The sequence below is a fragment of the Saimiri boliviensis genome, chromosome 16 (assembly GCF_048565385.1).
Source record: "Saimiri boliviensis isolate mSaiBol1 chromosome 16, mSaiBol1.pri, whole genome shotgun sequence".
NCBI lineage: Eukaryota > Metazoa > Chordata > Mammalia > Primates > Cebidae > Saimiri > Saimiri boliviensis.
Window position 1 is genome coordinate 4,884,098 of NC_133464.1, and position 27,800 is coordinate 4,911,897.

The following is a 27,800-nucleotide window of genomic DNA, read 5'->3' on the forward strand; positions in this document are numbered from 1 at the left end:
CACGCATCATGTTGCTTCTAAGCATGTCTTCATAAAAGGAAGAAAACCCCAGGATATTGTATTATGTGGCAATAATGAGATGCAGATAGTCAGGAAGGTCTTTATTAACTTGCTTTAGGAGAGCTGCTGAGTGGCTTAGAGGATAAAGCACTGGATTTCTCTGTAGAGCCCCCAGTGGGAGTTTAATTTGCAATCCAGTGTAGAGACACAATACACAATAGCTGCTTGCTTTAATGGGTTGATAGTATGAAAAATATTTACTGGTTATGAAAGATAATCCACTTCTGAGAAGGCTGCCTTATTTTCAGAATTTCAGGTACAATAGATCCTTTCCCTGCTGATGGTGCATTGTAGAGCATCCTGGTTGTAAAGGTTTCTTTGCCGCATTTGGCTAATCTAAAAAAATGATAAACTCTTTATGCTAGATACGTATCTCTGGTCTGACGCTAGTTGCCTGCAGATGTACAGCTAATATGTTAAGATAATTTCTCAGGATGCTTCATGCAATTCAAAGGGTACCTTTTTGATCAGATTGATCTAAATATTTAACAGTCATAACCTTCTGCTTGGTTTTGCTCCTGGATTTCAAAGAACAAGGAAGTGGCATGACCTAGCGGGAACAGTATAGTCACAAGAGCAATGAGCTTCATATTTTCCCAACAAATATTTATTGAGGGGCTGCGAGCATAGCCCTGGCTTTATTCAGTCATGTTTCTCACTTTGCCATTATCAATGTCTGTTTCTACATTCACCTAATTGAGAGAGGAATGGATTTTTGCCTTTTTAAAGACAGTTGCTCTAGAGACAGACGGCGAGGTGTTTCTGAGTGTCTGTCTTTCCCCTGTTCCAGTTACGGTGGCTACTGAGAATCACTGCTAATCATCTGTCTGTATAGTTCTCAGCATGGTTCTGGTGCAAGGTCAGGGCTCATTACCTATTTAATTTCTGGTGGGTCTGGGGCAGGCATCTGAACCCTGCGTGAAGCCCATATCCCCAGCAAGTCATATGCTTCCTACAAAATATATGCTGGGCCACTTTGCAAGTGAGTACAATTTCAGTCTGAATTTCTTTTCAGTAATTAGGAACTCAGTCCCAAGTAAAACTTTAAAGAGGCCAAGAAAAAGGGAAATGGAAAACGAGGAGACACGAGTTTTGAATGTGAGGAATAATCCTAGTCTCTCACGTGTGCTGTGGATTCCTGATGCTACAGAAGACGCTTCGCAGCAGGTGGGTGGAAAGGATTTTCCAGGAAAGCGGAGAAAAAGACGAGGAGGAGGAGGCAGGGGACACAGGAGGAACATGCTCCGTTTCAAAAGTGAAGTCTGGCAGGACATCGACGATGGGCACAACAGTGTTCTGTCTACTTCCCGCACGAATTTATGTTTAACTTTAGAGGGAATTCCTTTCTCAAACAGAGCCCCTGTGTCATTATGTTAATTTTATTGTTTTCAGAGACTATGAAGGACATAATAGAAAGAATCTAGGGTTTGAAGAAAGGAGACATGTTTGATTCCTGACTTTGAAACCTATTAGTTTTTGTGATTACGGGAAAACCACTTAATCCCTCAAAGTCTCAGATTGCTCATTAGTAAATAGGGATGGGAAGGCCTGCTTCAGCCGCCTCACCGAGATGCAAGAGTCCAGGGAGAGAAAAGAGATGTCAGTGTGGCCAGAATGGTGGTTTAAGCCTATAATCCCAGCACTTTGGGAGGCCAAAGTGGGCAGATCACAAGGTCATGAGATTGAGACCATCCTGGCCAACATGGTGAAACCATGTCTACTAAAAACACAAAAATTAGCTGGGTGTGGTGGTGTGCACCTGCAGTTCCAGCTACTTGGGAGGCTGAGGCAGGAGAATCACTTGAACTTGGGAGGCAGAGGTTGCAGTGAGCCCAGATCATGCCATTGCATTCCATCCTGAGTGACAGACAGAGCAAGACTCCATCTCAAAAAAAAAAAAAAAAAAAAAAAAAAGAAAAAAAAATCAATGTGCTTGGTCAACAGGAGAGAACCCCTTACAAATAGCTGTTCACATTACGACCAGGACGCCATTAACACATCACAGTGTATATCTGAGTATTTCCCGTTATATGTATGTACCTAGAAGCTCTTCGCACTTTGTAGGAAAGATCCTAAGAGTTAATGCTGAATTCCTATGTCACAGAAGAGAAAGAACGGAAAGAATTCAGGGCCTTGTTATCAAGCTAGCAAGGAGCTTCCAGGTACAAAGCTTATCCTGCTCTGATTCCATGCAAGGGAAGTCATTTTCTCCTCCTTCTGCCTCAACATTCAGGGCTGTATTCTAAAGGCACCACACACCCTGGACTTTCAGGTCTAACTCTGTATTCATCCACCTGCCTGCAGTGCCTATTACCCTGAGCTCTGCACCTGCAGACTCCACCCGCCCATCATCTGCTCCCAGCATTCCTCCCGCCCTTCTGCCAGCTCTGGCTGTAAGGCCCTCAGATTCTCTCCGGTGTTTACCTCCTCCTTCTTCTGGCTGCAGAAAATGCCATGTGTGGAGATCGCTTGCAGTGGCTCCTCACTTTCTCAGGTCACTGACATTTTGGGAGCATCTGATGAAGCTTATAAAGCCTCTGCCCAAACAAGTGGCATGTATACCATGGGGTCACAGGGGCCCCTGGGAGCTCAACTATGAATCTGTGAGTGGTTTATCACCTCCAGGTTAGAAATTCTCTCCTCTCTGGTATTCTTTCACTGAAACTGGATACACCTTCTATCTCTTATATGGTCTGTGAGAGGGCAGAGGCAATGCCAGATTTGTTTACCAGTGTTTGGGATTTCCAGAAGCAATCCCTGTGCTTACATTAAGCACATGCTTATTGGATGACTGTAAGGGAATTAGCTCCACAAGTTAACGCAAGTCTGGGTTACAGGCCGGCTGCTTGCATAATTTCCCTATGTGAATTATTGGGCATTTATACAGAGAAAATGTTACACATTGTGAGAAAAATGTCACAAACGTTCACAACAAATCCTTAGGCATTAAAAAATACATTTCTAATTAACATAAGGAACAATAGAGCCTTGTGCTCTTAACATAGATAAATTTGGTTACTGATACATTTATTAAAATTCAAACTTTATTTCCATGTGTGGACGAACACAGTATTATTTCTACTAGACATTTTGAGAATTAGAAACAATGCAATATATAGCTGCGAATCTCAGGCGTAGGCACTCCTGGCTACTGCAGAGAGAAGAAATCAGAAAAAAAATGCCGTTTCTTCTATTGAGACATATTCTCCTCTTGTCAAGCTCAGGTTTATTAACATGGCAAGGGAAGAAACTTCACACAGCTCCTTCTTGCTTAACGTCCACTTAGTGATAAATGGAGACCCCTCCCTTCTCTGGGGATGTTAATCTAGTTTCCCCAAAGGACTTACTCTTTTGGAAAATGAGGAAATTTTTGCATTGATTTAAAATGGTTCTGGAATGCAGAGGGGCGCCTCACTTTGTATGAGACAAGAACGTACACAGTCACAGATCAGCAGCGGAAGCACACATCAGTAAACTACCTTCCACACTTTTTCTAATTTTCATGAGCACGCCCGCCCCCAACTCCCCACACACAAATAAATCACCATGGGGAGAACTCATCAAGGGTAGTGAAAAGATTTAAATGCTTCAGACAGGATAAAACACTACAAGAGCTGCACAGAGGCAAGAAGCCGAGGGGATACTAAGCTCTGCATCCCATTACGGGATGTCAAGATTTGCATAGGCAGACTACTGTCCCCTTTTCAGTCTCCTTTCAATGTGTCAGAGATGAAATGATGATAATGTTGGAACTTCTGTTTCAAACATCAGGAGCAGAGAATAGTTATTTGCAAACACGGTCCTGGAGCACATCCCAGGTTTCTGTGAGTAATTGAGGGGCATTTGAATCATTCTAAAGCATCCTGCGCCTTGTTGCTAAACAATGAATGGTAACTGCCCTTGATTTGGCATAGAAACATCTGAAACTTAGGATGCAATTGTCTTTTTGAATTTTGATCTTTCATAATTAGTTCTACCTAACATAAAATCTTGTGTGTGTGTGTGTGTGTGTGTGTGTGTGTGTGTGTGTGTGTAGTGAAAGGGGTGCCCACTGGTGTCCCCTTGGAGGAATTTGCAGAGTAGTGTTGTTCAGTGGAATGCTAGCCCAAGAATTATTTTGTTTATATCGTGAAAAATGATGCCCTGGCTTTGAGAATCAAGCTTTTGCAGTGAATAGCACTCACATGTTGGTGAAGACTGAAATGGACTGATTGGTCTGAGTACTTACTAAAGTGCCTTAAGAATAAACGCTTTTTTTTTTAAGAAAACCTATGATAAATTATTTATAAATATTTAAATATATATTAATAAGATGGTTTAACATTGGTTTTTGTTCTCTCCCTTGCTCTCTCTTTATCTCTTTCTCTCTTTCTTGACAGTGTATTGCTCTGTGATCTAACCTGGAGTGTAGTGGAGCAGTCATGGCCACTGTGGCCTCAGTCTCCCAGGCTCAAACCATCTGCCCACCTCAGCCTCTTCAGCAGCTGGGACCACAGGCGCTTGCCATCAAGCCTGGCTATTTTATTATTATTATTGATTTTTTGTAGAGATAGGGTCTGGCTAGCTACTTTGCCAGGGCTAGTCTTAAATTCCTGGGCTCAGGTGATCCTCCCGCCTTAACCTCCTAAAGGGCTTGGATTATAGGTGTGAGCCACCACACCTGGCTGATTTGATATTGGGATGTGTTTCAAAATGATTCAGTGCCAGAGGAGGGAAATGGGCAGGAGTAGATATGAAACAGGATGGACCACAGAGAAAGTTAATTAATCTATTCTTTATGCTTTTGTCTATGTTAGAAATTTTCCATAAGAAAAACTTGAAAAAAATTCTTTTGTAAACAAATGGCCCTAAGGAATAAAAATATATTGTAAAAAAAAAAAAGTGTTTATAAAATACTCTGACTCCAAACTCAAAATGTTCTTATGAATATTTATGTAATCAAGTAAAATGTTTGAAATTAATAGTAACTTCCATTTAGTTTATGTGTTTCCTATTAAGTAAAAATGCCACACGAGCTTGCTCTATCAAATAGATTTATATGTCAAACTGCTCCTTTTTAGGTAAATTTTATATCAAACTATTATTTAATAGCCACCTACTATATGCAAAGAAATACTGAGTTTTTTGTTGACATCATTTTTAAGTACTCGTTTATAACTTATAAGTTAAGGGTGCACTGTATCAGAAAGTAATAAAACTGAATTTCAAAAAGTATTTTGGGTCAGATTTTCATTACTTCGGCCTGGCTGTCTTCCACTTTCTTCTCTAGATTTCTGAGATGTATTGCATTTTCGTAAGGACCCTGTCTTCCTGATCTTTTGCAGTGAGTAGTGAATAACATGCTCATGTGATTTCACTTTAATCTGGATAAACTCAACCAGATGCTGAGATGCCATTCAGCGCAATGGAGCACCCTAGTGGCCGGAATGAGCCAAGGACTCTCATTCACCATTTGAATTGGGTCTTGTAGTTTTTGAAACCAAGCAACTAGAAATAATTAGCACAATAATATTACTCATATCATTACATGAGACAAAAAAAACTGTTATGAATTAATGGGATCTTTACATCCAGAATGGCATAGACAATTAAACATTTAGTCGATCTTAGTTTTAAGGGCCAAGTAGCCTAGACACTGTATCCCAGAATTACATATACCCATAATCAGTATAAAGTTCATGTAGCATTCTTGAGTTCATGGGACAGTTCTCTTCAACTAAATTCTTATGACTCATTGCCCCTCAGTGAGCAAGTATTAATATTTAAGGCCTTTTTTTCTGTCTCGTTTCTCCTGCTGTCTGAGCAGTACTGCATAGGCAGCTAGGGGACGAGACAGATTTACTGAGACAGATGTAGTACATCAAGTAATTCGCTGTCTCCCATGGGCACAGTAACTTTGAAGTGGATTAATCTCCCCGTGCCCCAGTTTTTCCACCTGTAAAATGGAGATAAGTGTAGCATATGCCTTATAGTGTTGTGAGAATTACATTAGTCAGACAACGCCTGGCACACAGTAAGGACTACAATTCCTTACTACAAATATTTCTTCTCAGACTGCAGTCACACCCATCATCTGCACAATCATATCTTTCCTGTATGTGTGTCTGCCACTCTTAGAATCTGCATGGTTTTGTATACCTCAAATTGCATATCAAAGAATCTATAGAAAATGAACTGGTTTGGGCAACACAGAATTTGTGAAATTCTACATATAAGGCTAGGGAATAGTAATGGAGTAGAATTACACACGAAACAACCTTGCTTCCTATACGCAACTCACCATACATTGCGGCACATTATATTTTAACCAGAAATACCTAAAGTGGTGAATTAGTGACCAGTTTACTCTCCTTAAGATAACTGTTCCAAAGAGCCAAGGGTAACATTTTGAACCCTTCTGCAAAATTTGTGGAATAATTTTCTCCTATGAAAATTGAACCAAAAAAAATGAAGTTTAATTACCTTAAGAACCCTGAAGGATAAATTAGCCATACACTGTATTATTTGGTAAGAAAGCTATTTCACGGTGAAAATAAAAATGTCTTTAAACATAAAGAGGGTAAGGGCAAAGTAAAAGATTTAAAACTTGAAAGAAATTCCAAAACCACCATAAATCATGATAACAGTCATCGAATTCATTCAGAAGAAAATGGATTACTAACCTCAGGCTCAAACTGTGTAGACCTTAACAGTCACATAACCAGCCCCAGTGCTGAGTACCAGCACCAAATGCTTTCTCTTCCATAGCTTTTGTTCACCCCCCTCCTACATTTTAAAAGAATGACGTGAACTGTCCCACGATAACATGACATCCAAACTTGTAAATTGACTTCCCTCATCACAGCCCATAAAGAATTATATACTTGGCCAGGTGTGGTGGCTCACACCTGTAATCCCAGCACTTTTGGAGGCCAAGGCAGGTGGATTACGTGAGGTCAGGAGTTCGAGAACGGCCTGGCCAATATAGTGAAACCCTGTCTCCACTAAAAATACAAAAAGTAGCTGGGCATGGTGGTGGGCGCTTGTAATCCCAGCTACTTGGGAGGCTGAAGCAGGAGAATCGCTTGAACCCAGGAGGCAGAGGTTGCAGTGAGTCAAGATTGCCCCACTGTACTCCAGCCTGGGTGACAAGAGAAAAACTCCATCTCAAAAGAAAAAAAAAACAGTATGCACTTCTCAGCTGTGTGGTTAGGACTCCCATAGTCTGGGGTGTGGGGACGGCCTGGTCTGGTATTGCTAAATCTTCTATTACTACAGCAACCGTGTCTGTGGCAAAAGTTGCCAATTAACGTATTTTTGAGAAAGTCCTAAGTGGCTCAATCCAGTCTTTTTCAAATTAAACAGTATTTCAGAAAAGTCTACAATAAGGAAGTAGATGTCTTATGTTGTACTTGAGATTTTGATATTTGTTCCCAAACACTGGTTCATGCCACCACAGGGAAATACAGTTAGCAGATTTATACACTATGCCCGGAGGCCTCACTATGATTCTTACTATCCTCTGAAGCCTCGACTTTGGGATTTCCAAATGAGGAAGTCTGTCTAGAAATTCATTAACTCCACTTCCTTGAATAGAGTCAAGAAGAATTTACCCTGTTCCATTCTATAGTAAAATGAGGTTCATGATGTTTTAATAAACTTTTAGTTTTAAAAGCAAATACTAATTTGTTCATTTAATGATTTCTGTTATCCATTTTGTTCCTTGGAATGAAACAAGATTTGTGAAATTAAAACATTCTGCTATGTACAATTTCATTTATTAATGGCCTATAATTAAGAAATTGTTAGCTAAACAAACAACTTATTTATCTGAAGAATGAATAGGGAGAAGGCTATTCCTTCATTGCTAAGGGTTCTTAGCCTTGACCTACTTTTCACTTGTTTGGATTACTTTCTCGATGTTCCAGTTTTTTACCTAAAGTCATTTTGCTAATCAAATGACGAAAGCTTACACACGTATGTATTTTCTTTTAGCGAAGGAGCAGGTTAATGCATGCATAAAATGTTACTATGCTGTAGGTCCAAATCTACTTCCAATTCTACCAGAGAACCCTAAGGAAAACATTTAACCTCCCCACTGCTAAGTTTTCCACGTATAAAATGAGGATGTCCACAGTTGCCATCTACCCTCTGTTACTGGCAGAAAGTCTTGACTCCAAGTTGTCCAGGTTCTTGGCTTTTTGAACAAAGAATTGGAAAAAACACCCAGCAAGGCAAAGAGAGAATGAAGCAATGAAATAATGAAAGCAGGGATTTACTGAAAACAAAAGTACACTCCACAGTGTGGGAGTGGGCTGGGCAGCAGCTCAAAGGCCCAGATACAGAATCTTTTCGGGTACAAATACCCCCGAGAGGCTTCCCATTGGCTGCTTCAAGCTCATCTCATGTAAATAAAGTGGTGGTGTCCAATCAAGGCTGAAGTGATGTTAAAAGGTCACATTCCTGTGCAAACATCTGATTGGTTGCAAAAAGCAATGGATCAGAGGCTAAGGTGAAGTTAATACAGAGTTGCACTTCTACACAAAAGAAGTCTCTGCCCCTAAGTCGGACAGGTTTTGGACAGCCAATTTCCCGCCTGTTGTACAGAAAGGTGGGGTTTTGTAAAGGGAGTAGCCTCGGGTCCTTTTGTTTCTTAGGCATGGAAAGTTAGGGTTTTCCTTTCAGTTTAGTGCCAAGGAGTCAACGTGAAATGGCCCTAAGTTCCCTGCCTCCACAACCTATCCTCCCGCCTCACCTGGAAGGAAGTGGGGGGGTGGAAAACCATCGTGATGGAAGAGCCTGGTTATAATTTTCCTTAAGGAGATGCTTTTCATTAATGAACTTCTTCCCGAAAATACACACCACTGGGAAAACATTTTGGTTTTGTATACAAACCCTAACATGTCTTTCGGAAAACGTAGACACTCTTTCTGATTATTAAAGAAATCTGTGCAAAAGCAGTATCTTTGACACCGAGGCTGCCTTATCTGAGGGAAGAGCCATGTGGTTATGCAAGTTACAAAAGACTGGCAAAAAAAGTCGTCATGAAAATCTTATTCCTCCAGCTACATTATTCTTTTACAGGGACACAAAATAATGTTTTTTAATGCAGGCAACAGCCTGTCATGGAGCTCACTTGAGTAGACTGATTCCCACCTGCAAACCCCACTGTGGGCTGAGTAGATGGATGAGAAAATAGAGATAACAAAGCCGCGTTAGAGTGTTCCTTGGGTCGGGCCCAGTGCGGTGGCTCACACCTGTAATCCCAGCACTTTGGGAGGCTGAGGGTGGATCACAGGGTCAGAAGTTTGAGACCAGCCTGACCCATGGTAAAACCCCATCTCTGCTAGAAAAAATAAAAATAAAATTAGCCGGGCGTTGGGGGGTGTGCCCGTAGTCCCAGCTCCTCAGGAGGAGAATTGCTTGGACCCAGGAGGCGGAGGTTACAGTGAGCCAAGATTGCAGCACTGCACTCCACCCTGGGCGACAGAGAGAGACTCTGTCCAAAAAATTAAAAAAGTGTTCCTTGGGTGGGATAGGACCGGAAGGAAAGCAGTTCAACGGAAACAGCCCACAGCTGAGTGGCATTAAGGACTGGGTAGTAACCGGATGGGTCATCATCCCAGACACCGCCAGGCAAAGCTCCATGAAAAGCAAACTGCACACTTACGGTTTAGCGGTGAACTGTACATCAAATGGAAATCGACAATAGTAACTTACGCAAAATACCGTTTTCATATTATAAGGAAGCATTATTATTTAAAAAAGAAAGAAATCAGTAGCTAACATTTAACTTTGCTCTGTCTAATATTGATGGAGTTATAATTTATTAAATCCAGTTGCAGTGTGTATCTTTGTGTATCACCAGCCTTTCCTGTCATATTCTGCAACACGGAAAGATTCATTGCGACCTATTTGGCCACGATTGGGCGTCTACGATTGCTTTTTAAAGCTGTTATCTGCTCTGAATGACCACGGCCATCACCTGAACCTTTCCTATTTCACACCTTTGCAGACACGGACGTGCACAGGTGCACGCGAGCTCAGCGTCCATGCAAAAGGAGGAGGGCGGGTCTGCTCCACTTACCTTCGGCTTCCCTGATTTTCCTTCCCGCCGCGGACTTCCGAAGCACACTCCTGCCGGAGTTGAAGAGGCTGGCGAGCTCGTCCAAGGGGCTGCTGAGCGGCCTGGAGCTGGGGGGGCTGTAGGGCGCAGGGGGCGACGCACTGGGGCCCGCCTTCCTGGCGTCGGCTCTGGCGGCCTTCACCGGGGAATACGGGATCTTGGGGAAGGAGCTGCAGGGCCCGGCCCCGGCCCCGGCCCCGGCTCCGGGGGCAGAGTTTGGCTTTGGGTGGATCTTGGGCGCCTCTGCGTTCGGCCCCGCCTTCCCCGCGCTCCCCGGGGCGGGCTCGGGCGCGAAGGCCAAGTGCGCGCTGGGCCTGAAGGGCGTCGGGGGCGGCCCGGGCGCTGGCGGGGGCGGGGGCGGCGGCGGCGTGGACGGCGGGGAGGCTCTGCCGCACCCGTTGAACAGCGCCAGGCCGGGGGACGCGGGCCTGTCGCCGTCGCCCTTCTGGCTTTTGGGGTACTGCGGCGACAGCGGGCTGGAGCCCTCCGACGGCACGGGGTACTTGAGGTTGGTCTCCAGGACCGGCAGCTTCTTCACCTCCAGGGGCGTCAGGGGCGACTCGTCCGAGGCGGGCGAGCAGGTGACAGGGGTCGGCGGGAACACCAGCAGGGGCGGCCGGTGCGGCAGCAGGTTGGGGAAGGGCGGCGGGATGTCGCACGCGTCCCCGGGGGGCCCCGCCGCCTCGTCCTCCGGCGCGCGGTGGAGCGGGGGCGGCGATGCGCGCAGGAAGGAGCCGCCGTCGTCGGGCAGGCAGCACTTCATCTCCTCGTACACGGACTCGGCGGGGTCCGGGCTGCCGGGCCTGGCCGCGTGCCCCAGCATCTCGATGTACACGGGCTCGCCGTCGTCCTCCTCCCCCGGGGGCGCGGCCGGGGGCAGCGCGTACGGAGGGTTCCCCGGGACCGGGCCTCGCGCCGCTGTCCCCGGGGCGTCCCCGGGCCGAGACCCCGAGATCTCCTCGTAGGAGCCGCTGAGCTTGGTGTTGGGGCTGCGCTTGGGCTTTCGAGGAGGAATCTTCTTCATGGTGCTGTAGTCGTCGCTGTGCGGCCTGGGCCGGGCCAGAGCTGCGGCAGGAAAGGACGCGGTCAGCGGGTGCCAGGCCAGGCCCACGGGTGCCCACCTCGCCCGGGGCTCGCCTTGGAGCCACGGCCCCGCGCCCCGAGAACCCCACGGGCCCGGGCCCGCGTGTCCCTCCACCCACCAGGCTCCCTGGCTTAACCCGAACTCCCGAGACCACCACCGAGAAAAAGAGATGGAAGAAGACTTCTGCCCTCTGGGGAGGATGTCAAGCGGAACGTCAAGGGGTTCCAGGACGCCAGCCACCCACGGAGGCCGCGGAGGTGCGGCCGCGGGAGACGCGGTGGGGAAGGGACCCTCGGGGGTGGGGTGGTGGAGCGCACTTAGCTGTGGATTCCTAGGACCTCACTCGGGTGTGACCTAAGCTATGGGTGGCACTGCTCCTTGGGATTGGAAGCCCAGGAGATCTGGCCGATTAACTATTAACAGTGGCATATGGAAGCTTCCTGTCGGAAATGAGTCAGCGTGATTATTTAAAATAATAATGAGCTAGGCGCGGTGGCTCACTTCTGTAATCCCAGCACTTTGGGAGGCCGAGCGGGCGGATCACGAGGTCAAGACATCGAGACCATCCTGGCCAACAATGGTGAAACCCTGTCTCTACTAAAAATACAAAAATTAGCTGGGCTGGTGTCTCGCACCTGTAGTCTCAGCTATTGGGAAATCTGAGGCAGGAGAATCGCTTGAACCCAGGAGACGGAGGCTGCAGTGAGCTGACATTGCCTGCACTCCAGCCTGGGTGACAGAGTGAGACTCAGTCTCAAAATAAATAAAAATAAATTTAAGTAGATAAATAAATGATGTAAAATGGACAAAACAACAACAAAACACTTGTATGGATGCAGAGACTTTAAAGAAAAAAACTTTGTTCAAATGTCACGGAGGATAGATTTTACAATCAGTACATTTGAATCCTTAACAGAAACACATACTTCACAGGGAAACCACGAGAATAATATTTCTCTAAGAACTTCTCAAGGAGAAACTCCTGAAGTTGAAAAAAGAAGCCATACTCAGAAAAACAGGTAAACATAATGCTTTACAAGAGCGAATTTCAAAAGACGTGGAACAAAACTACTTACATATGTGTTTAAAACTATTGAAAATTAAGTCAAAAAAGAAATTCCACAAGACTTCTTTTTCTAATGATTTTAGTGTAAATTATAATGCTCTATTAAATAAATATAATTTCTCTGATAACAGAGATGTTAATTTTGGAAAAATTACCTTGAGTCTTAGAAATAACCAAACTCCCAAATCTTCTATTAGTTTTACTAATTTGATATTTTCTGAATCTGTAGGAATTCTTGATAAAGGCACATCTGACTCTGTTGAAGTTTTACTAATGTGATATTTTCTGAATCTGTAGGAATTCTTGATAAAGGCATATCTGACTTTGTTGAGTTCCTGAGTTATTTAACCGAGGCAGCTGTATTCTTCCCTCACTATGGCTGCATATTATGACAGCAGTCTCTGTACCCAGTTTTTGGGAGACAATGAAGTATAATGGTTAAAATAAAAGCTTTGAAATCAGATGGACCGGGGTTCAAATTAAAGCTTTGAAATCAGATGGACCTTTTATTCATTCATTCACTTAATCATATGCATTCAACCAGTATTTACTGAGATAAATTCGTGAATAAAGAGAAGTTTCCAGCCCTCCTCTACAATAGTGGGAACAGTCAGAAAACAGCAAAAAGAAAAAAAGAAATACACCAAATGAGTGAGTTCTACAGAATGTTAGAATGTGATACAGGCCATGAAGATGAGAACCAGCAAGCCAGGGTGAGGGTCACAGAACTGTGTGTGTGTGCAGGGGTTGGTGGGGCAGGGTTGTAATTTTACAAGAGGTCTTTGGCAAACCTCTCTGAGCCTCAGGGCAGTTGTGGATAAGATGGTGATATGAGAAACTATCTTGAAGAAATAAAATGGATACTGTAGAGAAAGTGCTATGCTCAATTCTCAACACGCTCTCACCAGAAAGAAACAGAAATCATTCAAATGGGAATGGAAAAGAACAAAGATATTTTTTGAATGCAATGGACGTCTTTGTAAGTTAGTATTATTCGGGGCTTCCCAAAGCAGCCAACTTTTAAGAATAGAAAATACCCAGAGTGTGCAGTTCTTTCATTAATAAGCATTATTCCAGTGACTTTCAATGGGCTAACACATAGCAGCCCCTAAGCTTCTAGAAAGTGAATAAAGCAACCCATTTTTTAACATGAAGATTATAGAGTTGCTCTGAAGATATAAATAATTTAAAGAATTTGTGAGAAATTGTATTTTCCAAAGCTGGCTTCAATAATATTTTCAGCCCTGCATACTCTTCCAGAACCTCTAACCTTGGAGGGTCTCTGCATCTGCCCCAGTGAATACGATGATTAGAAGATGATGTCACCTGCCTTCAGGGGCTGGGCCAATGACAACACAGCCTCTGCCTGGCTCCCTCCTTCTCCTGGGACAGTCTAGGTAGCCCTGACTTCCACGTATAGGTTTGTACACCCTGAAGCAGCTATGCTGTGGGATCTGTGGAGAGGCCACGTGGATGTGAGGGAGATGCCAGAGGACTCCTGTCTGCTGCAGCCCTCAGCTATCCGGTTTTCCCATCCCAGACATCAGAGATGTAATTAACTATGACTTCCAGTGATGCCAGTCCCAGCCACTGTCTGACTGCAGCGATGAGAGGAGCTCCTTGAGAACTGCTCAGCAGAGCCCAGCCACATGTTAGAACCATGAGAGATTCTGTAACAGTTTTTTGGTGCCTTAAGCTACTAAGCTGGAGAGATTTGTTACATAACAATAGACAACTCATAAAGACATTGGTACCTGGAAGTGGACTGCTGCTGTGCAAACAAAAACAAAAAACAAAAAAATCTTAAACTGGAAGTTGCTTTGGGACATGAGAGGAGCTTTGACGGGACCATCAGGGGAAGCCTGGTGGCCTCAAGAAAGCTCTTGATGATACCCAAAGAACAATGAGGAAGATGTTGGAAGCTGGAGGGAACAGAACACTCCAGTCCTAGTGGAAAAGTTTGGCAACACTGTCTCACCTGCAGTCATGCAGAAAATAGAAAACAGACAATGAACTGGGTGATGCCTCTTGGATTCTTCTAGCTGCCTAGAGTATATCATGAGAATGCAGTGATTAAAGAAAGAACTATTCATTATAAAGGGATAAGGACCTTCTGAGCTTAAAAATAAAATGGTTCTCACGCTAGGCTCTCCAAATGGCAAATAATTTGAATATTAAGAAATGACTTCCAAGGAGAAATAAAATTCAGGGAATTTTCAGAAAAACATGATCTAAAGATGAAGTCAAGCACACATGCATGAGACCTTCCATTAAGTCCTCAGAAAAATTCAGAGGGGCTTCATAGATCTTTTCAAGGAAGCAAAACCACAGCTCTTCTAAGAATATCAAGGACCTTGCCCTACGGAAATACTGCAGTGAGCTTCCAAATAGAGAAGAGATTATCTCAGAGGGATTTGTGGATGTGGCTTTTGACTAATAAATTATGAATTGATTCACAAGAAAGTCACAAAGCTTTTAAAGGAATTGTATCAGTTTACACTGAAAGGAGCAGAGTGAATACAAAAATAAAGAAACTTTGTTCTCTCAAAATTTTGCCCAGGTACAGTGTGTGCCTGTAGTCCCAACTACTCCAGAAGCTGAGCAGGAGGATCACTTCAGGCTGAGAGTTTAAGGCTGCAGTGTGCTATGCTCATACCTGTGAACAGCCACTGCACTGCAGCTTGGATGGCATAGCAAGACCTCACCTCTAAACAAAAGCAACAACACGGCCCTGATAAGGAAGAAACAGGCTGAGAAAACTACCAGCCCCAAACATAAGTCATCTCTTATGGATCGGGAATTATTAGTCAAAAAGTGGAGAACCAGGATTCCAGAACACAGACCTAAGAACTATGAAAAACTATTTCCAGGCACTAGGACTAAATCCTGAGGAAGGCACCTGCCACACGCTGCAACTGTTGTTCACGACTGCTACCCACCAAGGACAACTGTGTGTCAGCTCATCTCCCTCCTGTGTCTGAGCAGAAGCGTGCATCACAGTTATCTTCTATCTGTCCCTCCCGTGTATTTCGGTTGGGTGGGGGATCAGGCAACTTGTCTTTTTAGGTCATAAGTCTTCAGATGGAAGAGGACACACTTCAGGAATTGTACTGGAGGCACCAGCACACCTGGGTCTGATTTAGATGATGTGATTTGACCCTTGAGCCTGGTCCAGATGTGATGATGAAGGAGGCTTTGAGGAGTCTGGGCGGGGGTGAGTATAGTTTGTATGACAGAAGGATACAGGTTGTTGTGTTTAGAGGGTGGACTGATAACGGATGGTACATTCCAACACATTGGCCACAACAATGTATCCTTTCCAGAGGTAGTATCTGTTTCTTTTTTCCTAAACCTGGATGGGTCTTTGGGACTGATGTCATGGAAGGAACTGACAGACGGGAGTTTGCTCACCTCCCAAGGCTGGCTCCCTCAGAGTGATGCTACAGCTACTGCTTTCTCTCTCCCAAAGCACATGGCCCCCAAGCACTGACTCTCCCTGTAAGAAGTCAGATACCCTGAAGCTGTCATGCTGCCCAAGCAATACAGAGAGACCACGTAGACAGAGAGAGACACTCAAGGAGTCCCAATCCTCAGACGTGAGACACCAGACATGCCCGTGGCCTTTCAGATGATTCCAGCCACCTTACTTCATGAAAGCGCTCGAGTGACAACTGCCCCAGTGAGCTCTGTTGATACCCAGAGCCTGAGAGAGATAGTAGAACAATCAGTACTTTATGTAAATCTGTAAGTTCTGGGTGGGTTTTATACAACCACGCATAACTGGTATAGTATTCCCTCAAGGTTTGCTTCAGATGCGGGGAGGGGCCTTTTTGCATTAAACAGTTATAAGTAAAAGTTGCATATTTGTTGGGAGGCTTTTGAGAGCCTGGGCTCGAGGTTCTAAAGCTTGGCTGTGTGACCTTGGACGAGTTACACCATTGCTCTGTGACTTAATGCCCTTCTCTACATAGGGTCATGATGACAGTCCTACTAGGTAGGGCCATTCTACAGATGAAAGATGCTTAGCATAATGCCGTACATGCTAAACATCACTAAGTATCCATCATGATCAACGTAAGTACTGCCGCACAACCGGAAATTTACCATGAGAGACAGAAGGGTGGTTCCTAAAAGTGTGGTCTGGGGTTTAGTGATGTTGGATCACTACAGTGCTTTATCCTGTTCTACTCCCTAACAATTAAACTGGAACCTGGGGGGTCAGAACTGGAAATATTCATTCTTTGTAAACTAAAATTAGAAAATGACAGTTAACAAATTAAAGTCTAATTTGGTTTGTGGCTACTTCTAGGTATGTGTGTATGTGTATACATGCTAAAAGTTCATTTGCAAATACTGGTTAGAGGGCTATTAAAATGAATTTACATCGAGAGTTTTCTTATTTTTTTGTTCTAATACTTATGCATAAGACGTTTGCAACTACTTGATAAAGCCAATGAAATGGAGTAGGAAGACAGTCCCTGATCACAGAATACTTGGAGGGCAAATTCTAGGGTCCTCACAGTAGCTTAGGAGTGAGACTACATTCTGAAGCCATCTATTACATCATAAACTTGACTCTCATCTGAAATGCTGCAGAATGATAGGCACATGTGTCATGACAGGAAATCGGCATATTCTCCTACAAAATATTTTCCTTTTGGTATTTTTGCTAAGGCATGTCAGTGACTTTTAAATCATCTTGTGTGCATGTTATTTGACTCCATTCTCACAAGAATAAAATACCTGCATAGTGAATCTATGAGAAAAAGGAGGAATGAGATGCTCGTTCATCCAAAATAAATAGAGTCTGTGTGTTTTTTATCCTCCATTTCCCAACGCTTCTTGTGTAATTGTGCTTAGTTTCAGAGCAAAAGCAAACATAGTACAGAACAAAGACCTAGGACATAAAAGATGCTTAATTAAGTGCCTGCTAGCTGACTGCTCAGGCTGCATACATGAGTGAATGTAGGATGGATTTACAACCAGCTGCAAATTGGACAGAAAGGGCTTCTACTGAGCTGTCATATATCACGACCTTGTTATAACTTTTCTTTCCTGGTGGGAGGAGCAGTTCGGGCAGTATCACTGCCTTCCCCGTTCCCATCTTTACCCTCCCGATTGCATTCCAGCCCTCAATGCTGTTGAAATGCCCTTCCTGAGCCTTTCGTAGTTTCCCTGGAGGGCAAGACCCTCTGTGGCCTGGTATGCACCTGTCACGCCCTCACTGCCATGGCTCTGCTTCTTCTGTAATTTGTTTGACCACTTATCTCCCCTACTAGTCTGTCAGGTCCTCGGGGAGAAGCCAGGCTCATGGAAGACACTTAATGACTATCTGCTGAATGACGAACTACGTCATAGGTGGTGAACCGTGCAATTGTGTTCTGTTATTCCCAGTAACGCATTTCTCAGAAGAGTGTTCGTGGAAGACCTCAGTCTGTCCATTTTCAGGTAATAGAAAAAAATATTATAAAAGGGCTTCTGTTAAAAATATGCTGACAAATCCAGCCTTGACACATCTCAAGGGTACTTCTTAAACCTTGCCAAATTGTGCTCCCTCTTATATACTGATAGGAAGCTAATTCTCTTTTAATGAAGGGAGTAGAGAGAAATAGATTTCTCTAACATGTATTCACTTGATAAATATTTGTTGAGTGCTTACTATGTGACACATCCTGCTCTAGAATGAAGACAGAAAAAAGCCAGTAACAGAAATCAACTTATTTCCATATTAGGCCTCTGAGCTGAACCACTATCTGTCTACACATGTAAACTGTGTTTTGTGGAGAAGGGAATTGTACAGCAATTTTTGAAAACACAATTATGGGTTCATTAAGGTATGATTTCCAAGGAGGGGACAACTGGGGTCTGAAGGGAGCGTGAGTGTGGAAGCGTCATCACAGAATGGTGAATGGGGGGACTAGAGCTGCCCAAGAAAAGATAGCTTTTGCAATTGCACCATGAGCAGCTGTCACTCCAAGCCAGGCACAGCACCACCGACATCATGACTTAATTGCACATCTCACATTTGGCGTCCCATTTCACAGATGAGGAAACTGACTGTCAGAGGCTTCATTAAGAACCAAGTGATAAGCAGGTAACGTTGCTGAGCACTAGTTATGTCCTGGGCGATGAGGCTTTACAGGGCTTTGCTTCTTAACTCCTCAGAAACAACCCTCTTGCCGTGTTTCTGCTGTGGCTGCTGCTTGCTATACATGGGCTTGGAAAGACTGAGTCACTTCTTCAAAGTCACATGCAGGAAATGCAGGCTTATATTTGACTCCAGTCAGGAGACAATTCGAGAGAATGTTAACCGTCTTTGGGAGAAAGGCTGCACCCTGCGTGTGAGGAATGAACTCCGCAGAATAGCACTCCAGCTGGGAGGCCACAGCCAAGAAGCAGTGGGAACGAGGCCCTGTCTTTCCTTTCCTGGCCGCTATTTGCAAAGAACAACCACAGAGTTTCATTCCATGGCAAAAACCGTACTTTCGTACCAACCTAATACAAATACGGTACTTTTAAATACTTGTCTCTAGCTTGCTAATAGTTTGCAAAGAAGTGTTCACATTTATTGGCCTGCAAAATTGTTTCATGCTTTTGAGGCACAAAGGTAATGAGAAAAAATGAGCCCTCTGCACTGTTTTTCTTCACTACAACCATTTTTAATGTGTAAGGACCTACTAGGAAACACCTGTGCTGCTGAGAACAAGAATAAACACAAAGGCAAGGTTAATGTGACCTTGGTGATGGTCACCCTACAATCTTGGGTCCTCTCTCTGCAATCAGGTCTCCTTTCACTCTATAACCATCTTAATTGATTAGCAGCTTTAGTTGTCAAGGAAAAGAACATGAACTTGATTTTTCAACATGCCAGAAGGGAAGGCTGAGGTACAAACGTGACTTCAGCTGGAGTCCTTAATCCTGTGAAACCAAGGTTCACTAAGCATTTTGGAAAAGTGATCAAATTCTTTTCCTGCCTTTTGACAGAAAGGAGAATAATTTTGTGACATGTCACTAGGTGCAAAAAATAAAGTATCGCTGCTTGGTAGACACAGGAAGCATTTAGAATCAGGGTTGTCTAAGAGAAGCTTCTGTGATGATGGAAAATTCTACACCTGTGGCTACTGAGTGCCTCAAAAGTGACTGATGATGGAGGAATGGAATTTAAAAGTGTATTTAATTTTATTTACATTAAATTTAATTTGACATATGTGCCTACTGGCTACTGCATTGAACAACAAAGACTTGGATTATATTTGAATTGTGTTGTGCTGAGAGAGTTATCTAAGATACTAGGATCAATTTCATTACCGTCCAGACTCAACCACCTTCAGCTCCTGACACAATGGCACAGAAGGGACCAGACCCCATCTGACAGCTGGCTTATCACATGCGTGTGGAGCTATCTTTGCGATCATGGATTAGAAACCCAGACCCCTGCCAGACTGGGTGCTAAGCTCCTCCGCTGGCCCTCTCTGACTCCCTAACACTGTAAAAACTAATCAGCGAGCATGCTCAAGCAGATTAAGCTGTTTAATTTTCTTATTCTTAAAAATACGCAGTATTGAGAGTGCATGCCAGAACGCAGAAATACATTTCCAGTTGCTGGACATGGAACACTTTCTTTTTTGTGGTGGTGGTTGTAAAGTAACCAGTATGAGGAATTATGTATTGTAAGAAGGATCAGATAATGTGGACAGTTGAAAGGAAGCAGTGTATACACTTGCCCTTTGACAAGCTTCTAAAGGGTGTGCCCACCAGGGTGGGACACAGAGGACAAAAGGCATCTGTAAGTACCTTACAGTCACACATGAGACAAAATTAGGATCCAAGAAATTAAATTTTACATAAATATCTTGCATGCCTAAAGCTATCAGATGATGCATTTTGATAACGTGTAAAAAGGAATTTGAGTTATTACAGCTATCCTCTTTATTAACCTTTTTTTGGGTCACTTTGCCTTCACATATGTGTGTATATCTATATCTATGTTGATATCAGTATCTGTATATCTCCTATGGTTCCTGAGTAATTTTTATTTTAATTGACTTATTATTATTTGCTGCCCAGATGAGAGAGCTCAGCCTCCACTCTGAGCTCAGCTTCTTTCTCACTATTTGATCTCCTTTCATAACATGTGACAAAGTGGCCCCTTCATTACTCCAGGGAAGTGTTTTTTAGGGTCCACACAAACCATTAGCTTTTTCTAGATGTTACAAGATATTCTGAGGCCTATCTATGCAAATTTCTAGAGCCTGCTTGCAAGTTTCGCTGGAGATTCATCTTGTATTTGCTGCAGTTTTCAATCATATTTCACAATTGTTTTTTCAATGTTGGATACTCCCTGGAGTCTTAATTTCCCACCCTCTTTATCTCACAGATAGCATTTTAGAGACCGTCTTCCTCATACAAACTGCCAAAAAATCTTTCTTGCTATTCTAATCACATGAAGATATGGGCCACAAATCTAAAGTGGAGGTCTGAATGTAGGAACAGCGGTGATGTGAAGCATCCCACTTGCTCAGGAGGGTGCTGCTGGCTCCTTCAGACTGTGGGCTTCTCCTGGCATGTGTGGCACCAGGGGAGAATGCCTCATATCTTTGGAGGTCCTGTTCTAATTTATATCTAATTAAATTTATATCTATGTCCACTTTAAGGACTTTCCTATGGTTGATCTTATCTAACGTCATTTTTCAGATTTTCTTCTTGTCCTTACCACCAGGACTTTCAAAACACACATTTGGACTCTCCTCCCCAAAGTCTTAGGAATTTCTCCTCTACTTTCATCTAGGCATGGTTGAAACATGGCTTGTCCACTAAGATGGTAACTTTTTCTAAGTAAAAAAATATCCTAAAGATCTATTTTTTCCTGACGCCACTAATAAAAAGCACTTTGAAGAGTATACAGCATGGTAACAACAGTTAATGACGATATATTATATTCTTAACGAATGCAAAAAAAAAAAAAAAAAAAAAGGGCTGGACACAGTGACTGTTACAGAATCTGCAATTACAGAACAGAATCTCAACACTTTGGGAGGCTAAGACGTGTGGATCACTTGAGGTCAGGAGTTCGAGACCAGCGCGGTCAACATAGTGAAACCCTGTCTCTACTAAAAATACAAAAATTAGCTGGGTGTGGTGGTGGGCACCTGTAATCCCAGCTACTCAGGAGGCTTAAGGCAGGAGAATCACTTGAATCTGGGAAGTGGAAGTTGCAGTGGGCCAAAATTGCGATACTGCAGTCCAGCCTGGGCAACAAGAGTAAAATTTCATCTCAAAAAAAAAAAAAAATGCTAAACAAGTGGACACTAAGCACCCTCAACACGGAAATGATAGCTGTGCGAGGCATGAGTTTGTTAATTTGCTAGATTTAACCATTCCACAATGTACATATATTTCAAAACAACATGTTGTACATGACAAAAACATACAATTTTATGTCGATTAAAAATTAATTTGAAAAAAAGAAAAGAAGTTGGTTGGATGGACTTACTACTTGCTTCAGGCCTCTGCCCCATATCTTCCTACCATCTTCTTGCTGTCTGCCATCCCAGAGGTGAGCTTATGGATTTGCTGTTTTTGTATTTGGGTTCATTTATTTAAAGAAGGAACTATGTTTCATCCTATGTTCAGATATTATTCTCTAGTGAGTTCTACCAAACCGTTTCATTTAGAATTTCAACCCCTCTTCCACCCTGCACTACCCCGAGTTTCTTTATTTCTCTTAGTAGCAACAATCTTCTTCTAAAGTATTTACTTTTTTATTATGTTTACCATCTGTTTTGCCACACTAGGATGTAAAGTCCATGAAGAATGATACAGCATGCCTACAATAGAATCTGATGGACAGCAGATGATCAATAAAATCTGTTCAATTCGTAAGTGTTCCACTATGAAGAACTTCCTTTATTTCTCACAATTCTTAAAATTAATAGTTAAACCATAACCGTCTCATTACTGACCTATGAGATCTGGCTGAGAATAAAATGCAGTGTTCTCTTGTGTGCGTCCCTGCTTCTAAACAATGGATGCAGAAACTTTTATGATCTCCTCTCAAAAGTTTTCCTAACAGAATTTTCTTGCACGATGACTATCCTCTGGGTAATATAATTTCACTTATCACATAATAAAACAGTCTTAATTTTTTATTAGATTGTGATAACTGGAACACCTGATGCTTTTTTTTTTTTTTGACTTTCTAATGGGTGAAATTTCCCATGGAATAGCTGCCGACTTTCTGAATTGATTTCATGCTGCTCTTTCGAGCCAGAGGTGGGGATGGGAGTTACGGAAATGCCATGTAAGTAGCTTTTCCCTAAGAGGCTTAGAGATTTGAATAAATATTATTTATATTTAATGATTAAGAGCGGCTGGCAAGCCAACAATTGGATTTATCTCTATTAAGAGTACATTAGGGCCACAGTACTGCTACGGGCATCCTGAGACTAAGTCAGAGCATTGGCAAGTCGGTACCACAAGGCTGGCTCCCTCCCCGGGGCTGACCTTCATTGGCCGCTTCCCTGGCCACGGAGAGACAGGCGCTCACAGCCTCATAGGAGGCGCTCAGCCGGGTGTTGGGGTCCCTCTTTGGCTTGGGCGGAGGCTGTTTCCGTGGAGATGGGAGGCTGCTGCTGTCATCCATGCTGAACACCGAGTGCAGCGAAGGAGACCAGATGGACGGGCCAGTGAGGTACTGGCCCAGGCCGTCCACTGCTATGCAGACTGACATGGAGCCGGGATGGAAATGCCTGGGTCCGCTCTTGTCTTTGGTTCTTAGGGGGAAACAAAACACAGACAGCACCACACCAGAGAGGCCCAGATGCATTATTCCCATAACAAGGAACCTGCTCAAGCAGACATAACGACGGCTTTTTGGCAAGCAGCCCCTCCTGCTGTGGCTGGAGGACATGTGCAGCCCTCTGGTGACCAGCTGGTCTGGAGAAGGCCACCCGTCCTCTGGCTCCTGCTTTGTGATGAAAAGCACAGGAGCACACGGGATATCCATCATGATTACTTTTTAAACATTCTCACACAAATGCAACACTACTTAAGGGCCTTCCCATTTTTGATCGGCACTCACTGAATGAATTCTTCACACTCTGATTATTAAGCAAATCAGAAAACCAGAATTTCAATCTGAATGATAATTTCTGGCAAATCCATCTTAATAGAGAGTTACTGATGCATCAAATGCTGGGAGTTCATCACCATTTCCCCTCACAAGAGGAGGACAGACTCTTACTTAAAACTCTCGGAAATTTACATTCCAGTGTTCTCTTTCTCCTCATCACTCTTGCCATTTAAATTCTACCGGAAATTATTTAATTATGTGCAGAGCTATTACTTTTTCTCCTTAACTCCGTACAGTTGGCCAGTGCCAAGTAAACTGCTGGTATTCAGTAAATAAACAAATACTTCTTGACTTAATTTTGTATTGGGAAAACACATACATAATCAAATGGAGAAATTGGGGTGGCTGTTTAGTTCCAGCAGAGAAAATAATAAATATTATTTTAGAAGTCATATAAAATTAATAGTTATCTTGTTTAAAAAAATTTCTTCTGGCTTCACATGTCAACGTAATCATGTGCTAGCAAGATGCCAATGCATTCACTCTACAAGGAGTTTCCAAGCATTTGTTTTTTATAATTATATCTTTCTGTGGCGGAACACCAACAGGGCTAGAATCTACCACACAGCAGAGCCAGCCGCCCATGTAGAAAATGAAATAGCTGAAGATGAAAGCGTGGCATTCAGTGGATAATTTGTTTTTCCTGTAATGTTTAATTACAGACTTTTTTTTTTTTGCACAAAGGGGATTTTTTTCAGTATTTAATCACTGAGATAGTTGAAGCTAATTAACAAGATACACATTGCCGTTTCCACTTTAATAAAAAAAAATTGACATTGGCAGAAATGGCAAGGGAGAGTCACTTTCAGTGAGAAACAACAAGATACTACCAAGTTTCTACAGCAAAATAAACATCTCCCTGATGATGAATGGCCATCCAAAGGAAGCCGCTCCTTGCCCTCCTTTCCTCTAGGTGTGCTGTGATTCACAGGTGTCTTCATCATCCACAGACAGAGGAGAATGGCAAAATGGAGAAGGACCAGGCGCTCTTCGTGTTTTAAGCTAAGCATCTAAAGCAAACTTTTACATAAAAAGCTTTCGCTAGCCGGGCGCGGTGGCTCAAGCCTGTAATCCCAGCACTTTGGGAGGCTGAGGCGGGTGGATCACAAGGTCAAGAAATTGAGACCATCCTGGTCAACATAGTGAAACCCCGTCTCTACTAAAAATACAAAAAATTAGCTGGGCATGGTGGCGCGTGCCTGTAATCCCAGCTACTCAGGAGGCTGAGACAGGAGAATTGCTTGAACCCAGGAGGCGGAGGTTGCGGTGAGCCGAGATCGCGCCATTGCACTCCAGCCTGGGTAACAAGAGCAAAACTCCGGCTCAAAAAAAAAAAAAAAAAAAAAAAAAAAAAGCTTTCCCTAAAGCGTGCTTTATCAGTAAAGAGAAATGTGACCGTTTACACAGGGATATGTAATACACTTAATCTATCTATTGAGTTCACTACTTTCATGTTTTTAGAGTGGCATCTCGATTTTTTGGGTCAGATTTCCCAAAGTTTCTATTAGTTAGCCTTATGTCTGTAACACTTGTGTAAAAATGTCAACAGCCAAGATATATATTTTTGCCAATACAGAAACAGTCAGTGCTTTAGACTTTGCGTGTACTTGAGGTAGTTAAGTGACTCAAGCATGGTGGGTGGGGCAGTCATCATTACATACGAGTGAAGGGACACGTACAGCCTCTCGCTCATGAGAAGACAGCACAGGAAAGCATCTCTTTAGACTCCTGGCATTTCAAATAACAAACCACGCATACCTGTTCCTATAACCCCGTCATATCTGATGGAGCTCTGCATTAAGGGCTATTTGAATTTTCATGACTCCATTGAATCAATCACAAAGGCAATAAAAGTTGCATGCCCTCTGCTTTTACCTTTTGCTTCCTTCCTCTTGTGTGTTCCTAACCTCTAACTTCTCCTTGTGGCAGGGAGTGTTCATTTCACTACGGAGACGATCATTTTCCCGGGCAATGTCCGAAGCATTCTGAATGACCAGGGCATCGTAGGTTTTCAGCCCCATGTCCTCTGTGTTCTGCAGAAAGCTATTGATAGACGTCACCTCTTGTTGTCTGATGCTCATTTTCTGAAGCAAGTGCTGGCGTGCCAAAAATCCTCTGATAACTTTTGTAGAACAATCATGGGTCAGTAAAAGGAACAAAAGTGAAAAACTCAGACATGCACAAATAAAAATCACAATATACTTATCTCTGGGCAGTTCTAAAATAAGATACATTTAACCCAGAATAAGAATTGATCTAAATCAGCAGTGATAACACTAAAGGCAAAGCCCTTTGACCTCAATGAGATCTCGCAGGCAATATTGATAATAAAGTCCCCAACACTGTTTTTGATAACAAAAGCTGGACATGGATGGACGGGAGTTAAGTCAATGGGAAAGCACTAGGTACAAATGCTACAGAATTTGGGATGTGCCTCCAACTGCACCATTTTGGGATGTACGAATCATCTTTCATTACATCACATGATTACATAAACACCTAAGGCTTATGGGGTTTGTCTTAAGAAATATCATGCATATATTGTTTCTAAGATTATGATTTAATTCTTAGAGAAATTAACATTATATTTAAGACTCTGGAAAAAGATTGTGTATAAATATAGGATATCCATCCTGCTCTTTGGGAAAGGACAGCTAGAAGAATGTGTAAAAATTGGGAGAAACGAGTAAAAATGCTTTGAAATCATTATGTCAGTAAGAAATAAAAGAATTAAAAATGCAAGACCCCCATTTAAAGGGACCTCTGTGTGTAAGACACTCTATTCCGTCATTCAATTCTGAAACTCAATGACAAAATCTACCACTATCTCCATTTTAGACACAATGGTATTCCCTTAGTGAAACTAAGAAAATTCCTCAGGTAAACACAACCAAGGAATGGTAGAGGCAGGGCTCATATGTCCCCAAGCTTAGGAGATCAAACTATATTTCCTTAGCCTGCAGTCACACAGACATGATCTCTAACTCTCCAGGGAGAAGATCAGCAACCAAGAAAGTTACAGGAAATACAGGGAAGCATATTTGCAATCGATGTCAGAAAGAACTTTCTTTCTTTCTTTCTTTCTTTTTTTTTTTTTTTTTTTTTTTTTTTCAGACTAAGTCTCATTCAGGCTGAAAGCCCAGGCTGGAGTGCAGTGGCATGGTCTGAGCTCACTGCAACCTCCACCTCCCAGGTTCAAGCGATTCTCCTGCCTCACGCTCCTGAGCAGTGGGGACTACACATGCCTGCCACCACGCCCAGCTGATTTTTGTGTTTTTAGTAGAGACGGGGTTTCACCATGTTGACCAGGCTGGTCTTGAACGGAACTTCCTAACAATGAACACAGGGTGGAAGTAGATCGGGCTGCCTCATGAAAAGAGTTGCTTCCCAGGCCCTGAGTGGGTAGAAGGCCAGCACAGTGGCCCCTTCTCATGGGTGAAGTGGACAAGTGCAGATGGAGGAATTCCGATTAGAGTCTTTCCAAACTTTATGATTCCGTCTCTCCCAATTTTAAAAGTTTCTAGGATTATAAGGAGTTGGTTAAGATGATAGAAGATTTATAATTTTAGGAAAGCCTAGGTCGGCAGCAAAGACACTTTATCCTTGCCCTTGGGAAAGGAAGAAGCCTATAAAATATTAAGTGGTTTAAAAAAGTTCATGGCTATAAAATAACAAATATATGAGGTACCTATGATATTCACTTTGATGTCTTGAGTAGCTGCTGGAAAGTTGAACAGAATGATCTACAATGATGGCTGCAGAGGAAAATAATATGCAGACATCTGAAATGCTGAATGCATGTGTTTCAGATGGCACTACTAAAGGCTTAGTTATGTTGGAATGCAGTGACATTAACTGTAAAGCATTCGTTCCAAAGGAACCGAAGGGAAAGATGTTAAACAGTCTGAGGTTCAATCAGACTTCCAGGAATATAAAACGTGGAATAAAGTGGAGCAGTACGAACCATGGGATAGGCACCCTGAGTGTGAAAAATGCAGAAGACTTGAAATTGCCCTGTTCACTTGTTCTTTCTCATTACACTTAAAAAAAAAGGGGGGGGGGAGGGGGGAGACATTGGCTCTCGGAAGAGTGAAAGTGAGAGTATATTCAAGATGTTTAATCTCTTGGAATAAAGAGAAGATTAATGTGGATGTGCCAGACTTCTCCTGACCTCCCACTACAGCACAGCTATTCACTGGACTCACATTCACCCAGGAGTCTATTGTCCCGCATCCAGAACTTCATTTTCTCACACTGCATCCCACTAGCCTTTTAAAGTTCTTTAAAAATGTTACACAAGTTGCTAAATATTGATGTCTCCAATAAGGGGCAACTGGTAAAAATAAACCTGCCA

At 43.0% G+C, this 27,800-nt stretch overlaps 1 protein-coding gene across 4 annotated transcripts in view; it reads right to left on the minus strand.

Moving 5' to 3' along the window:
- MYO16 (myosin XVI) overlaps positions 1–27,800 on the minus strand; it is a 695,568-nt gene that overhangs the window by 62,417 nt on the left and 605,351 nt on the right. For all 4 annotated transcript variants that reach the window (XM_074387449.1, XM_074387448.1, XM_074387447.1 and 1 more), the window contains 3 exons: positions 25,322–25,568; positions 22,819–23,087; positions 10,127–11,230 (listed from right to left, as the gene is read on the minus strand). In XM_074387449.1, the coding sequence (XP_074243550.1) occupies positions 10,127–11,230; positions 22,819–23,087; positions 25,322–25,568 (1,620 nt within the window). The remainder of the gene's footprint in view (positions 1–10,126; positions 11,231–22,818; positions 23,088–25,321; positions 25,569–27,800) is intronic.